This window comes from Alligator sinensis, unplaced genomic scaffold, assembly GCF_000455745.1.
Source record: "Alligator sinensis unplaced genomic scaffold, ASM45574v1 scaffold1000_1, whole genome shotgun sequence".
NCBI classification, from domain to species: Eukaryota; Metazoa; Chordata; order Crocodylia; family Alligatoridae; genus Alligator; species Alligator sinensis.
In genome coordinates, this window is record NW_005842478.1 from 654,711 (window position 1) to 671,291 (window position 16,581).

General features: G+C 44.6%; 1 protein-coding gene across 1 annotated transcript in view; it reads right to left on the reverse strand.

The window, feature by feature from the left end:
* Window positions 1-1,989: 1,989 nt before the first annotated feature.
* NLRC5 (NLR family CARD domain containing 5) overlaps window positions 1,990-16,581 on the reverse strand; it is a 94,219-nt gene continuing 79,627 nt past the window's right edge. Inside the window, exons 42-47 of the mRNA XM_025212713.1 lie at window positions 14,513-14,596; window positions 10,506-10,589; window positions 10,004-10,087; window positions 7,485-7,568; window positions 6,109-6,192; window positions 1,990-4,970 (exon numbers count right to left, since the gene is read on the reverse strand). Coding sequence (XP_025068498.1) covers window positions 4,889-4,970; window positions 6,109-6,192; window positions 7,485-7,568; window positions 10,004-10,087; window positions 10,506-10,589; window positions 14,513-14,596 — 502 coding nt within the window. The 3' untranslated portion in view covers window positions 1,990-4,888. The remainder of the gene's footprint in view (window positions 4,971-6,108; window positions 6,193-7,484; window positions 7,569-10,003; window positions 10,088-10,505; window positions 10,590-14,512; window positions 14,597-16,581) is intronic.

A 16,581-nucleotide genomic window follows, 5' to 3' on the forward strand; every position in this document is an offset into this window, starting at 1 on the left:
ATATCCAAAATTAATCCAGGGTCTCAGACACATCTATACTTTTGTCACTTACAGCATAGACAAACCTGAGCTAGGTTTTAAACAAACTGATACGAGTACTAGTTGCCATCCAGCCGCAGCAGTACAGAGCTCCCTGCAGCTAATTTACACTTAAGTTATTGACCTGTAGACATGCCCCCTGGAAGATGAGATCTAGATAGAGGACATGTTTCCTTAGATTTAAATAATGTTAGGAGAACATGGTCACCTTGTCTGACCTCACCACAGGTCAGAGAATCTCATCCAGTGATTTCTGCATTGAATCAATAACTTCAGGTTGAGCTATAAATGTCTGCTTTATTCCCAGAATGTATGAAGGAGAAGTCTGAATTCCTAAAATCAGGTCAGTGGGGCAAAAGATAAAAAGATGCTACTTTGGAAAAATGAAAAATAGCAACTCATGCAAAAAGAATTTGGAGAGCTGCACAAGAATGCTGGTTTGTTTACTTGTAGGGCTGCTGGGCTGGATATGCTGCGCTGCTATTGTAGGGCTGATCAGGAGGGTGAGGGTAGTGCTTTTTTTTAATGCACACTGAAGCACATACTTAAAATTGCAGAGATAACAAACTGCATGGACTTTGCAAATAGATTTAGAGGGGAAAAGAAGTGCCTTAGACCATAAACCTCGAAGCACAGTCAGCATCTACTTGAATGTTCAAGCAATGAGCCGGATCTGTGTACCTCTTGGCATAGCTCTTTGCATCAGCCTGAGATCTGGCCCAGAGTGTTTGTAAGTGTGAATATCAGTTTTCATGATCAAGCATGGAGCGATCTAGCTGTTTCCTATTAACACCCTCTGTCTGTCTCTCTCAGATTCATCTGAAAGGTACCAGCATCACATTATCACTTCAATGTGTGAAAGATATGGAAGCAAGAGCAGAAGTACTGCTACAGGCACAGCATCCTACTTTCTGCCAACCTAATGGTCTGGGGAAGCAGCACAGAGAAACCCAGAGAGGCTTTTGTGGCTCTGACAAAGTACAGCAATGGGACTGGGTCTCCGGAGCCTCATGTGGGAGTGGGTTCCCCTGTGCTCTCACATTCTGAAGAGTTTAGGGCCAAACAACTGATGCAAGAAGATGATAGGCACTTGAGGAGGAAGGGCCGAGCTGAGACTTAGCTGAAGGGACAAGTCACCTCAGTAACCAAATGAACCATTGGATGTGAGGGGAAATGTAGGCTGAGACAGGTGTCATTGCTGGCTTTTGCTGTCACGAAACATCCACATCACAAAACCCAATACAAACCTCAGCTTTTTTACAATTAAAATTAAGAATTTCCGGTCCATTGCATCCGAGTGACATAGAATCCAAGAGCCTTGAGCAGTAATTAAGCCCAATCCAGCTCCCAAGAACACATGACCTTGAGTTCACACAGTTCAGGTCAGAATGTGTGCTCAAAATACAGCAGCTAGCCCTACTGTATACCTGGTTTCCAGAACAGGGACAGAACATTCCCCTTAAGTTATACTGACACCTGCTGTTTTGGAAGAAATGGGATTGGATTGCATGCCTGCATTATCACTTGGATTATTAATTTTTTTCTGCTTTTGCTGCTAGAATGAGCTTCTGTATGAGGAAGGCAGTGCCATCCAACAGTGCTGTTCATCTCAACAAGTGGCACCTTAATGGTCAAGTGTTTGGAGGCTGGTCTTGAATCTTGAAAATGGTGCTATGGGTAAATAAAAGAGAACTGAAAACTTACTTTAAAAATTCCCTCATTGTCCAGGGACCTGGTTTTCAATTTGAGTAGTTGGAGTTGGTAACTCTGCATTTACTTAGACTGCATGCTTACAATATACCATATTTATACTGTGCTTGGTACAATAGGACCATGCTAGTTACACAAACAATACTTTTAACCCCAATACAGTTTTGATTTAAACCCTAAGACCCAGAAAACAAAACTGACCGGAAACAGAAAATGAAGCTATATACAATCATCAAACTGTTGCAGTTTCCAAGGCATTTCCTGTTTATTCACACACAGGCTCCCATCAAAATAAACAAAAAAGTGTACAGAAGCAAATGAAATTGATGAAAAAGGTAAATAAACATCTATAATCCAAACAGGTTAAAATGTAGAAATTGCAGCATTATGAGGGAAATGACAAAACAGTTAATGGAATGTGTTTTTACAAGTGCCACAGTACACATGTGTTTACTTATGGAATGAACAGATGTGCACGCCTGTGATAAAAGCAATGGACTTCTGCAAAGGTTGTTCGTGTGAGGGTGACAAAATAATGATTAATTTTGTGCACCACGCCCACAGCTTTTCTAATTCAGATAGCGCAAAATTCTGCCTCCATTCCTCATGTGGAGCAGCACTTAACTCTTACTAGTCTCACTGTAATTACAGCAGCGCAGGCTTAAAAGGCAGGAAGAAATCAACACAACTAAATCCCAGCCTGGGTTTCATGGATCTGAAGGTCAGAAAGGACCATTATCATAGATCTTATCTGACATCTTAAACTCCCAGAAGCAGCCTGGCAGAATGCAGGTAGGGAACAGCTAGTATGCCAAGTACACATTCTGAACGAAACCTTCTCTACACTCCATACCATGGCTATGTTAAGAGGTGATGAGTAGAGGGTGCACGTGTATCTGCTGAGCGTGGCAGTGCACCCCCTACAAAAAGGCACTGCTGACACTGCCAGCAGTGACCGCAACTGGTCGTTGCCCCTAGGTCAGCGCTCGGCATCCCGCGGCCGAAAGTGTGGGTGGCATCTGCCCCTTACTGCTGCCACGCTCCTGCCATCGCTGTTCCCCTGCAGCCACCAGGCAGGGTTCATGTGTCGTTCATGGCTGTGTTGAATCTTGAGTAAGGATTCCTACAATTACAATACAATCCCAAAGTTGTTGTCACCAGATCAACAAAGCTAGACTCAAACCTCAGACCAACCTACTACAATACCAACCCCATGAGAAGGACAACAGAATCCCTCTGGCTGTCAGCACAGCCCCCAGATCAAACCTCAGACTCCATAATGGATGAATGATCAATTATGGAGCAATCTAGCTGTTTCCCCACTAACAAGCCCTCTCTCCTCCCTTCCTGCCTTTTGTATTCTAATTAGTCTCATTTTATACACTACTCTGTACATGTCCTTTATGAGTTTGGGCTCATGAAAGCTTATGGTATATCTCTCTGATTTAGTTACTCTGTAAGGTGCAAATCTACCCTGCCTTATGCTCGCAAAACCACTGGTGGAGACAACTGTTCCAGCTACTGCTTAGGGAAGCGGGTGCAATTCTGGCAGCAGAAAAATTCCTACTGGAAATGTTAAATCCAGAACAGGGGCGTGGCCACCATACAGCTGCAACCACAATTAAGGTCCCATAAATCCTGGTAGGTAAACTAAATCACAGACAACTGCTAAGGGCAGGAGTCAAGTTCATGGTACATAGTTGTGTTTGGGTTCAAGTGTCTACACCATGGCTCCCTGAGCTCCTTAGTCACTAGTGGCTAGGCTGACAGAGAAATATTTTCACTTACAAACTGAGCAAATTAGATCTAGAAACAGAGGAAGCGAGGAAAGTCCAGATTCAACAAAGTGCATATGCACTTTGAGCACATGCTTCACTGAATCGGCTTGAATTATGGAAACTTGTTGCATCTTTGCTTAAAACACACACACACACTTTTCAAATGTAACTGCTCTGTAAACCACCAATCCCTTTCCCAGAAGAGTCCTACAACTCAAAACCAAAATATACTTCCCAGGAAACCCAGCATGAGAATGGCTGTTATTCCATGGAATTGAATGTACTGCCTAAGAATTCATTAGCATTCTCCTTTTTTATTACAAAAAGCTGCCTCTTCCAAATCAGACTCCCAATCCAAAGCCAGTAAATGAGCAAATAAATAATCCCATTTTGGACATTGAATACTTACAGTACAAAAGACAAAAGTCACTCCCAGAGTGAACTTTTTTAAATAAGGTGCACATCTTTAAATAGGGTGAATATTTTTAAACCAGAGCCCCAATTTGCAACTGGATATGTACCTGTGTGCACAAAAGGGGCCCCTCTCACATATCAAATAGCAGGATTTGGCAGTATTTACACTACACACAGGCATCTTTTCTTCAAATAGTTCAGTGCAACTTTAAGTACAAGTGCTTTAAGCCATTTAGTCACTCAATTCTAACAGATTTAACTGAGCCAACTAAAGCTACATGAAAGAAGGGAAAAGCTTCCCCCAGATATTTCACATACAATATTTACAGCTTTGTTGCAAGTCATTTTACCTGTCCCAAAAATTGTTTGATACAAAACAGCTGTCTTCTCATTGGCATGCATGGGGAAATATTCTTTACATCATCCAGGTGCGGCTATTGTTGAAGCAGTTTTGCAATGTCCACTGTTTGAGGTTTTGGCTGAAAACTATGGATCACAATTTTATTGTTAATATTTTACTCAGACTTGGAAAATATTTGAGGGTATTTGTAAGAGGATTTCTTATTTCCTCACTTTCAGTTGCAAAATTCTTCTGATTCACCCTGAGTGTAAGTATAAGGATCCAGATTAAGGATACAGCGATATTCTCCTGAGTCACCCTGACAGCCAGACCAAGTTGGATTCAGTTAGCTTAATGCAAGGGAATAAAAATTTGAAGGATTTTTTTTAATAATCTTAGACTATCCAGCCTCACTAGGAAGAGCCTTTTCTGCAGTTTATATTCAGTGTTAGATTCCACAGTACAGAAACACCTGATTGTGTGAGCACATACACATGTGCTCAGTTAGCAGCAGGAAAGGAAAATCATATATAGAGAGTTATGATTTCCCACTTCTTTCTGGCAGATCTTCTCAGCCACTCTCCATCCATGTATTGCTCTTTCTTTATTAAAAAAATGAGAAGTGCAATCTTGAGTCTTGCCTCATTAAATTCTCTTCAACATCCTTGGCTATTGCATTGTTCCACAACCTAAAACAACAGTAAGTGTATGATAGGTTAGAAATGCTTCACAAATCATTTTTCCTGATGTCATGTAACAGCTCAGAATTGTCAGATCACAGAGGTTGTGGTAGAGAAGGCCTGAATTACCATTAAGCATTCTCAGTGGTGAGAGGTGATTAAGACACAGAGGCAGAGCAGTAGCTGATGTTGGGGAATATGGTGGCTTATTACCTATCAGTGAGTGTGAGTTATCTACCTTACGAGAAAGATTAAAGATTCAAATGACAAGAGTCCACTAGGATATCTGAAGCTGGAAGAGAAGCTGATCTAATACAGAAAAATACTTACAATAAATGGGAGAAAAGCAGGGATGCATAAGACCTAGAGCCAAGAGGCACAGCAAGAAGTTAGAACTTTGCTTGCAGTAACGTGGACTAATACAATGACTTCTTCAAAGACATCATTCTATAGGACAAGGAAGCAGCTGTGGTGTAACTGCATGCAACACTGTGCTCAGTTCTGGGTCCCTCCTTACTGGAAAGATGTCAGCAAGGAGTTCTGATTAAAGGAAGTAAAATCATCTGGGTGGCCTGGAAAAAATTTAAATGGCGCTCAATTGGGAGAGTTCAGCTAAACAATGCCTCAAGCTGGGGAAACATGAGCAGTGAAAAGATGTAGGCATCAAGATTGAGTAGAAGATCTGGGAGTATAACTAGGGGTAATGAGAGAGAGAGAGAGAGAGAGAGAGAAAAATGTGTAATGGAATATGACTGTGTCATACTAGGATAAGCTTCCCACCAGTGAGATACAGGGCTCTCCAGAGGGCAGAAGCCCCATAATTTGCTCCATTTGAAATAAGAGCAATAGAAAATGTGCAGTAGGCAAAATCTTATTCTGGGTGAAAGGATGGATTAGATGGGACCTGCTGAATCTTGTCAACTATTTATTTCCATCACTTGTTCTGGAAAGGGGTAGCTTGACTAAGCAGTAGTGTCTGGGAAGCCCACCATATCTTCCTTTTTAGAGGGGGCACTGATTAGCATTTCAATCTACTTCAGCTTGCCTGATACTGATCACATCAATCTCAGAAGCACTGCCTTGCAGATGGGCTACCTCCCGGTGTGACTGGAATCCCTGGTGCCACCTGGCCTGGGCATTTACTCACCGTATGACTTGAATTCCATAGCACTTGGTGAGTTCCTCTGCCAGCCTACTGGCACCATGGGCTGAGATGCGGTTCTTGTCCAGACTTTCAGAAACAAAGAGAGCGTTACAGATGAGTTTCATAACAGAACAAGAAAAGTGGCAAAAACTTCTCAAAGTCTCTTTTCTCCCCCAACCTCCTTGGGAAAAGGTTCAATGTCTGCTATGTACTGTGGGAAGCCACTCTCCATAATTCACTTGTCAGATTCAGGCTTTTTTCCTTCATCATTATTTACAAAAGGAAAATGCTGATGCATTCTCCACAACAACCTCCAGAGATTCATAGGTTATTAGGGGCTGGAAGGGACCTCGCAGATCATCAGGTCCAGCCCCCCTGCTCTAGGCAGGAAGATAACTGGGGTTAGGTGACCCCAGCAAGATAACGGTCTAGAGTCCTCTTGAAAACCTCCAGGGTAGATGACTGCACCACCTCTGGACAGAGTTTATTCCACAGTCTGGACACCCTGACTGTGAAGAAGTTTTTCCTGGTATTAAGCCTGAAGCAGCCTTCCAGGAGTTTGTATCCATTGGTCCTGGTCTTCCCCAAGGGTGCCCGAGTGAACAGTTGTTCTGATCTGCAATCAGATCCATTAGTATGAACTCCGGCACATAAACAGTCTCACTGGGTACCATCCAGTCAGAGAAAACTGGAACCTCAGAAAAGAGACCATTAGCCTGCCCTGAGACAGGATCAACTATATCTAAACCATTCCTGACAAATATTAATCTAACCTGTTCTTAGGAACCTCCAGAGCTGGTACCTCTGGAGACTTATTAAGCAGATTTATTTAATTCATTAGATCCTGTGACCAGATCAGGGTCAAAGATAGTTAGGAATAGACCACCTCCTCCTCAAAATACAACTTTCCTGCTAGTGCCTGAAAAACAGCTAGTAAAACTGACCTAGTTTTCTTGCTGAAGTTGGGTGGCATAGAAAAAAAAAAAAGAGCAAAAAATTCAATAATGAAAATTAGCTTTAACTATCTATTCCTAGACAAAAAGCTCAAGAAAGCTCCTAGTTCATCAAAATATGTTCTCACTCTCTTCTTATCATAAATTTTAATTTTACCTAAAAGTCAACAGATATTTCTTTAGTGCATATAATGATGTATTTTCTGGCAGTACATTACTGACTATGACATCTCCCTGCACGGTGTCATGTTCTAGGCAAGGTTTGCTCCATGGTACACAAGACAGGAACTCCAGCTGTGTGGAAGTCTGCTTGTGTCTACAGTTTGTAGCAATTTCAACAAATGTCTCCTATTTAAAAGCTGTGATTCCATGCTCAGAGAGTTCAGTAATTAAAATTCTCCTTGGGTTACTTTTGATAATACTCACTCCAGTATCCTCAGCTTTGTCATTCCTGGGAGAATCTCAGCCAACTCGAAGGCACTGTCATCACCCAGGTGGTTCCAAGACAATCTAAACAAACAAAAAAAAGGATGAATTGGTCTGGCAAGGCAAGTGAAAGTATAAACACAAGAGAGGCAGCTTTGGTGTGGCCTCCTTCACATTTAGGAGACCTGTGGCAGGTCACTGGAGCTGGCAGCTGCCAGGTGCCTGATTAGGGCGGCCATTTTGGGATCTGGGGCTGCCCATATAAACAGGGCAGCTTGGCTGCTGGAGGCTAGGCAACAACTTCACCTGGCTGGAGAGCTGCTGATATCATCTGGAGGTCAGGGAGGAGCTGTAGGGGATGGTCAGGAGGCTTCTGGTCCTGGGTATGACCTAAAACTGCACCTTGCTAGGAGGGTGTGGCCTGGTGGGGCTCTCAGTGGCATGGCAGGAGCCCCCAGGAAAGGACAGGCCAGTTACCACCCCGGTGAAAGGTGGGTCGGGGCGCCTTAACCCCAGCCCCCACCGCCGGGTGGATTACCCCTTGTTTTGGAGGGTCCAGAGGGTGGACCCTCAGAAAGAGGAAAGGGCTATTAACTCAGGACCTGTCTGAGTTTCCCCTGACTGGCCCATGCTGGGGCCAGGACTGGAAGGGTCGAAGGGCCAGGGGCCCACTGCGTGGGATGCACAAGAGCTGAGGGCCTGGGGTCCCAACTGGCCTGGAGGTGGGCCAGGGCTAGATGAGCCAAAGGTCTTGGTGGGGGAAGCACACTCAAAGGGGAACCAGCTCAGGGAACTATAGTGCCCGGTATGATGGTGGAACAGTCCGCTTGAAGGGAGGAATCCAGGTGGGGTTCAACAGTAGGGTTCTGGGGCCCAGTGTGGGGGCCAATGATTAAAGGAACATCTAGATGCCACCTGCGAGGCCTGGGCTGCGGTGTACGGGAGGAAAGGAGCTGCAGATAGCGCCCCCTGGCATCGGGGCATGAAATGGGCAACCTCCCGCTTAATTAACATCGATTAATTAATTATACCATCAAGGCATGGCAGGAGAGAAGGTGGGTGGTTAGCCCAGGAACAGGTGGGTGGGCCGCAGGGAAAGCGGCCCCAAGAAGGTCCCCTGTTACAAGACCCCAGAGAAAACCACAAGATATTTGCTTATTTCCTGTATTTAGTTTATTGCACCTTCACCATAAAGGAAAGTGTTCCCTGGTTAAAGCCCAAGGAGACTTTATCTGTTCTCTGGCTATGTCTACACAAGACGCTGACTGCACAGTAGCTCATTACTACTGTGCAGTAATGTCGCATGGCACAAAATGTGATGCAACGCTCTTGTGCAGTCATAACAAGCTCCTGCGCAGTCAGCATCACCAAAAAACGATTTGGGGATGCTACCATGCAGTAACTCTGGTCACCGTGCAGTCATTTAGTGCTTGTGTATGCAAGTACTAAATGACTGCGCAGTAACAGCTGTGCAGTCATCATCTCATGTACATGCAGCCTCTGGTTGACACCTTTAACCTTGGACAACTGCATCATGGCCACTGTATGTTTTTATGAAAGACACGACTCCAAAAATTACCATGCTGGGGGCCTGATACTACATCTGAAGTACTGAATGCCCAGGGAGAGAAAGATTAAGAACATGGGAATCAAATCAAGATTAGGGCTCAATCTACTTATAGCACTGAAGTATCAGGGTAGACTGTAGCTAAAGGAACCTACAAATATACTTGTAAAATCTCCCCTGTACTCTCAGCTCTGTGGAACAGGATTTCATCTGACATTTCAGGAGGAAATTTAAAATAGGTTGAGTTTTTCTGAATGGAAGGGGCTTTGTTTCCAATTCTGGGACACCAGCTGAATGGGATGACTTTGCAAACACTGTGCCAGGCTTACTCACCACCCTAGAAGCAAACATGTCATGGGTCAGTTTGTGCTTTCTAATCTGACTAGTTACTCAGTCACTCCCATGATTTCCTTACCATGGGCACTAGGTGTGTCAGAATTTCTCTCTTACATTTATATAAAAAAAAAGAAGAATAGAATCGTTTTCCATGGATAGGGCCCTATAATCCAATAAGCCATATAGGGAAGTCACAAGTATCATTACCTTGCAAACTGGAACCACATTTCCCAGGGACAGAAGTGATAGCTGTCAGGTGTCACAGTGAAAGGCTGCCCCCAGGCTGCTCAGATGTAAATGGACATGAGGTCATTCAGGCAGCTGGATGTAATGCTAACCCCATCAGTTCCTGATGTACTGTTGGTTACAGAAATTTCCATGCCTTAAGCATGCTAACCCAAAGAGCCTTCTTGGCTGAAGCAGGCTGTGACTAACTAATGCCAATTCCAAGGGGCCCAGAGGAACATTATAGTTTCATATCTGCTGACCTGAACTGGCATTCAGGTTTAGCAGAAATTAATAGGCACTGTCACCATGAGGCTGGCAAGTGCTTTGTAGAGAAAGAAAGATATGTTAAGACACTGATGTGCTCTACATACTCATTCTCTATACTTACATAATCTCTTCAATGAAGGGACACTGACTGAAGCCGAAAGCAAGGGGCTTGGAAACACCATCACCAATTTCACAGAGCTTCAATCTAAAGGGAAAAGCATTACTAGTAAATATAAACTGAAGAGTCAGCAGATGTGATTGGAACATAGTTTGTTATGTGGGGGGGGGGGTCAGTGACAGCATTATTATATCTAGATGTGTCTTTGAATTATTGAGTGTCTTGGTCTGACCCCGTTGATGGAGGAGGCCAAGTGCCTCCTTTGTCCTCCCCCACACCCACGGCCTTTCTTGATATCAAGTATAAATTAAAGCAGCTGCAGGCTGCAACCACTGGGCCAAATCTGTGGCTGACATAAAAGGAGGTATTTCTACTGAAGTCCATGCTAGCTGAGAATCTGACCCCATTGGCTGTATAATCTCCTGCAGTCTCCTCCTAGAAGTGCTACAAACTGAAAACCAGCCATGGAATGAACCTGACAGAGTCCACAGAATCCTCAACTTACTCGATCCTCCTGAGCTGTGGGAAGTGTAGAAGCCCCTCTGAGAGAGCGTGGGTGCCTTCTTCACCAATGTTGTTTTCTGACAGACTGCAAGGACAATTGACATGCTTTGAGTGGCTACCAAAAGCTACAATCAGGGCTGAGTCACAGTTAGAAAGCAACCATGTCCCTTAGGGAATAGCAACCAGCCCCAGGGTTGAGAAGACTATACAAGAAAAGTGACCGTCCAGTGATTGGGGAACCAGTTTGGGACTTGAGAAACTCAGATTCAGTTCCCTCCTCTGCTACAGACACCAAGTGTCATCTTAGCTTCTCCGACACTCAGTGTTGGAAAGTACCACACTGCGCTACCTCACTGTGGATTGTGAGGATAAATATATTAGAATGATGTCAAGATACTCATGTACTACCATAACAGAAGATCATATTAGCATGGAAAATGCAGTGATGCTGTTTTCTATAATGAAGCAATAGTTCAGTCTATCCTTTTGTTTGCAATTGGGGATAATACATCCTATTACACTCTGTGATTGGTTTATTTGCTTCTGAACCTTGCTTTTTGGAAGTCTCATAGCTGATAGCTCAAAATGTAGCCTGAGGCTAAAGGTAAGTGCATTCTCACTCTTACCAGTAGATGGACCCAACCTGTTGTATTAACAAGCATCAAACCAGGTGAAGTGAGGTAATATCTTTAATTGGACCAACTTGCAGTTAACGGCTACAAACCAAGCCATTAATTATAAGTGGGTCCACAAACTTTGCTTCTTGCATATTCTCTGGACCATCACGGCTACATCAATGCTACAACATGTTTTCTAACAACACATGCATGACATCATAGTGATTTCACCTCTCAAATATCTTTTAAGTCCCACAGTTACCTATGTTCTACTTAAATGTGGTGTCCCTTTCAGCTATTTTACTGAAAATTATATCAGAAATAAAGACACTGAGACTACAGAATGAGTACTTAACCATAAAGGAAAGAAGCCCAAAGCATTCTCAGTTTACTGCATGCACGTGTATTTGAGTGTGTGTGTGTGGGGTGGGGGAGAAGGAAGGGAGCCAAGACATTCACTGTGGAGTAGACTAACTAGCTCTGCAGTAAATGTCTTGCATCTACATGTGCAGGGCTATTAGGTTCCAGGAAACTGATAAACTCCACAGCAGGGTAGTACTTGTAAATACAAGTACTATCCTACAACAGGGTCATTTATAGCACAGCAGTGCACATATAGACACTGATCCAGGAGTAAATGGCTCCCAGCCAGCCCAGCCAGCAGGGGGCCACACTCCTGCCTGCTGCCTAGTTACATGGCTCAGCAGCTGCAGGAGCCTTGAGGCCCAGTCAGATCCTCCACTGGCCAACACAGCCACCTGCTGCCTGAACCTGGCTCACCCCCACGCCCGCCACCTGTGCCCTCACACCTGGGCAGCTGCAGCTGGAGCCTGGTGCTCCCCTTGGCTGCTGCAGGGGGGCAGAGCATGGCAGGAGCAGCCCTGGCCTAAACTGCTCCTCCCTGGTTCAGTTTGCTGCTGTCTAGGGCAGTGGTTCTCAACCTTTTTTGTACCAGGATTCATTTGTAAACATTGGTAGCCAGTCCTGACCCAGTGCCCCTCACTCCCAACCTGCTGCCCCCTGCCCCCAGGCCTCAGCACCCCAAATGTGTGGGGCAGCAGGGGGGTATATGGGGGGCCCCAAGCAGCCTCTTGCAGGCTGGAAGTATGCCAGCCTGCAAGGGAAAAGCCAGCTTTTAATTTTTTTTTCCTTTAAAAGAGAATCCATTTTTTTAAAGTTTGTTGATCCATTTTTTAAGTTTGTTCACGACCCTTTCATATATTTCTGACAGGGGGCCAGGAGAAGGCCAGGTCTCAACATTGGCTCACTCACCTGTTTATGTGGGGCAGTCCGCCCAATCTCGCCTGCCACAACTTGCTGTTTGATAACTGGTGTAAAATGTGGGAGGCTGCTCCTTTTAATGCCCCGATGCCAGGGGGGCATTGTACCCAGCTCCATACCATCCCTACACTGTGGCCCATGCCTCGCAGATGGAGTCATAAGTAGATCATAACTCCAGCCTGAGTTCTGCCTCTCCCATTCCACTCTCACACTCTGCTCCCTTTCACAGGGCCTCATTCACTCCGCCCACTCTCACAGGGCCTCTTACACACTGCCCTTCACTAAGTCACTCTCAACCCACCCTGCTTCTCTTGAGTGACCCCCCCTGAGCCATCAGGCTTACCTAGTCTCACGCTGGTCAGTGCACAGGCAACACCTTTGGGTTGCTCAAGCTTCACTACTCTACGAGGCACTGACCTTATGCCCTGCCCTGAGTGGAAGTCAGCCTCTAGCCCCTCACTGGGCAACTTGCTCCTATTTTCACTCACATGGGGGTTGGCCCATATGGTGTCATTCAGGTCACCCCATGCAATCCTACTCTGTACCCACCAATGCCCAGTCCACCAGATGCCACCGTGCACCCTACTCTGGGTAGGCCACACAACTTCTGTCCCATTCACTGGGACCATTCTCTTCCTCTGCCCCCTCTCTGGGGCCTTCAGGGTCTTACACCCCTGTGGGGCTCAGGTGCCTCTCTCTAGGCATGCCTGCCCCTTCCACCCCCGTTCCCATTCCTAGTTACCCACTGAGTAGTGGGGGCTGGGGTTATAAGGTGCCCCTACCCACCTTTCACTGGGGAGGCAACTGGCCTGGCATTTCTGGGGAACTGCCCTGCCACAGGCAGTCCCACCAGGCCATCCTTCCCCAGCAGGGCACAGTTTCAAGTCATACCCAGGGCCAGGAGCCTCCTGCCATCCCAATAGCTCCTGCCCTTACCTCCAAGATGTTCCAAGCAGCAGCTCAGCCAGGTGTTGTTGTTCTGGCTGCCAGTAACAAACTGCTGCCTCAGTCCTGAGAGCCTGGATCTAAAATGGAGGCAGCTCAGCCCTCTCCTCCTATCCCAGGGTGCTCCTGCAGTCATGTGACTGCCTCATTAGGGCTAGCCCACACCTGTAGACTGCCTTGCTGCCTGCTCACAAACCTTAAAGTGGCAGGCACCAAAGGTGCCCTGCCACAATATTCTTGCGACCCACTTTTGGGTCACGACCCATTGGTTGAGAAATGCTGACCTAGAGTGCATGTGTAGACACTGGGCCTGGGAGTAGTTTACTGTAGAACAAATTGCTCCACAGTGTATTCAGTCACAATATCTGCACATGTAGACGCACCTATGGTGTGCCCCTTTTGTGTCTTAGCTAGATGAGGTGGTGCTTAATAACTGTGGGTGAATTTTTTTACCAGAGACTTTTTTCCTGAAAAAATGCAAATCTGTGTTGTTCAAAATCTTTCATGTCAATTCTTGTCAAATTTACTGACTTGTTTTGGTCAAAACTGAAACATTTCTTAGGAGTCAAAACTGTTTTTTTTCAAGATTTCTAAAATGAAACACTTTCCTTTTTGTTTAAAACAATGCTTTGTTTCAAAATTTGTTTTGCTTTCATTGAAACTAAAACAAAAATGCTCAAAAGTTAAACAATAGAAGAGCATTGTTTGACCCAAAATGATTCATAAAAAATTCAGGATATTATTTCATTTCATATCAATCTGAAATCATATTTTTCAACGTTATGGTTCTATAAAATGACCCCCCAAAATTGTTTTTTCACAAAACTCTAGAGGTTAAAGAAAAGAAGCCTGATACTGGTGTTACAAAACAAGGAAAATACAGGGAAATCTTTCTGCTGCTTTTTGCTCCCCATTTTCAGCCAGGGTTCATAAAAGCACTGTGCATTTTCCCATGGGCAAAATCCTGACCTTGTAACCACTGAGAATGTTGCCATTGACTGCAACCGAACAGTCTATAGCTAAGTGGAAATTGTACAAATTCATGTTGCTGCATACAGTTGTTTGTAAACTTTGCATTAGAGAAAAATCCATATATAATGCACACAGATGAAGATGTATCAAGTCATAGTTCTTAAAGCATCTAGGTGTTCCAGGCAGCTCTTACCTTATCTCCTCTAACTGCTGACATTTAACCAGGGCTCTGGCCATCTGAGTCCCCCCAAGTGAACTGATGCCATTGGACTGCAGGCTGGTGGAAGAAGACATTCAGGCACAAGCTTTTAAAAAAAATAGCTAATACTTTTATATTAGCTGCTTCTCTTGAGCTGGTATTCAAATTGAACTGCAAACTTGTTATTTTTACATCTTTTACACTTCAGCTGCTATAAGGAACAATGGGTTTTTGAATACTGCAACCAATCAATGGAACAACAGTAATCAGAGATGTGAGATTATATTCATACTAGCCTGCACTCATACATATTGTGTATACTCATAATAACAACTCACACATGCATATTATATAACAACTCACACATACATATTGTGCTTACACTCGCCTAACTATACCCACAGTTAACACTGGGACTCGATGGCAAAACCTCTAGAGGAGTTTAATGGGCCCAAAATTTCATCTGTAACCCTATCCAGGGTGGACATGCTATGTGGTAACTATGCTATTTAACAAAGCTGTCATCACTTAACAGAAAGATTTACTCTTTGTTAATAAAATGATGAACCAAGAGTCTGCCGGCATTGTAAGAAGTCACATGCTCAGGAAATGTAAAGCTGCCTTGACATAGTGTACCAGACCTCTGCCCAGGTCAGAGGGATTAGTCTAAGTCAGGGGCAGGCAACGTTTTTTGGCTGGAGTGCTGAAAAAACCCACAATGCCTACCTTGGAAGGTGCCGGAGTGCCAGCATGCCACAAAAACAAAATGAGGGCAGGGGGTACATGGCAGGATGCCCTGCTCGTGCCCCTTGCCCCCCACCCAAAGTCCCTGCCCGCCCCAGCCCTGGCCCCGGCCGCCTCCCCAGTGGGCGCCGCACTTCAAGAGGGATGTAGATAACCTGGAAAGGGTTCAGAGGAGGACCACACGTCTGGTTAAAGGCCTACAGGAAAAACCCTATGAGGACCAATTGATGGACCTGAATCTCTTCAGCCTCTTCAAGAGAAGGCTGAGAGGTGATCTTGTGACCGTCTACAAACTCATCAGGGTGGGGACAGCAGGAAATAGGAGATACGATGTTTACCAGGGCACCCACCAGGGTAACTAGAAACAATGGCCACAAACTGAAGGAGAGCACATTTAGATTGAACATCAGAAAAAAATTCTTTACGGTGAGGGTTGCCAAAATATGGACCCCCACACTCTTTGGGGTCATTTGACCCCAGCACTCATTCCTGCCCAGGGCATGGGGTCAGACTCAATGATCTAATAGGTCCCTTCCGACCCTAAAATCTATGAAATCTGAGTCATCACAGTCAGTCTCATGCAACTGCATTGTATAATCCTGTTCATTATCTGATCAAGCCTTATCGTAAATTTTTCTGTGACTTTTGTCCAAAACTACTCCTATCAGAAGACCATTCCAGATCCTCACTCCTCTCATAGTTAAAAACCTCCTTCTGATTTCAAGCCTAAATGTAGTCATGGTCTGAATATATTCATGGCCAATTTATAAGCATTTTTTCCTGTGCCAACAACATCGTTTAGCTAAAACAGCTTTCCTCCCTCCCTGCTGTTTACCCCTCTGATGTAGTTATAGACAATAATCTTACTCCCACTCAGCATTTGTCTGGCTAGGCTAAACAAACCAAGCCGTTTCAGTCCCTCAGTCCCCCCCTATTTGCCTGCTTTGGCACAGCATGGCACTATTCTATTGACTAGAGGTTTGGAAAGATTTCTATACAAGGTTTAAGAAAACAGCACTGTTTAGTTAATGAGTAGAGATGACTAAGAGGAAAAAATGAAGTGCCATATGCTGCTTTTATACTCCCGTATCACGGTAGAACAAGAGGACTTCCAGTGGCATTAAAAGAAAACATATTCAAAACTGTTTACAGGATTATTTTAATTCAGTTGCAATTAATCTGTGGAATTCATTGTCACAGGATATTTCTGAATCCAAGAAGGAAAGAAGAAAGGACAGGACATTAATTATAGATTCACATATGTTAATGAATAATCATGAAATCATGTTAGGTTGCACTGGGGGGGGGGGGGGGGGGTT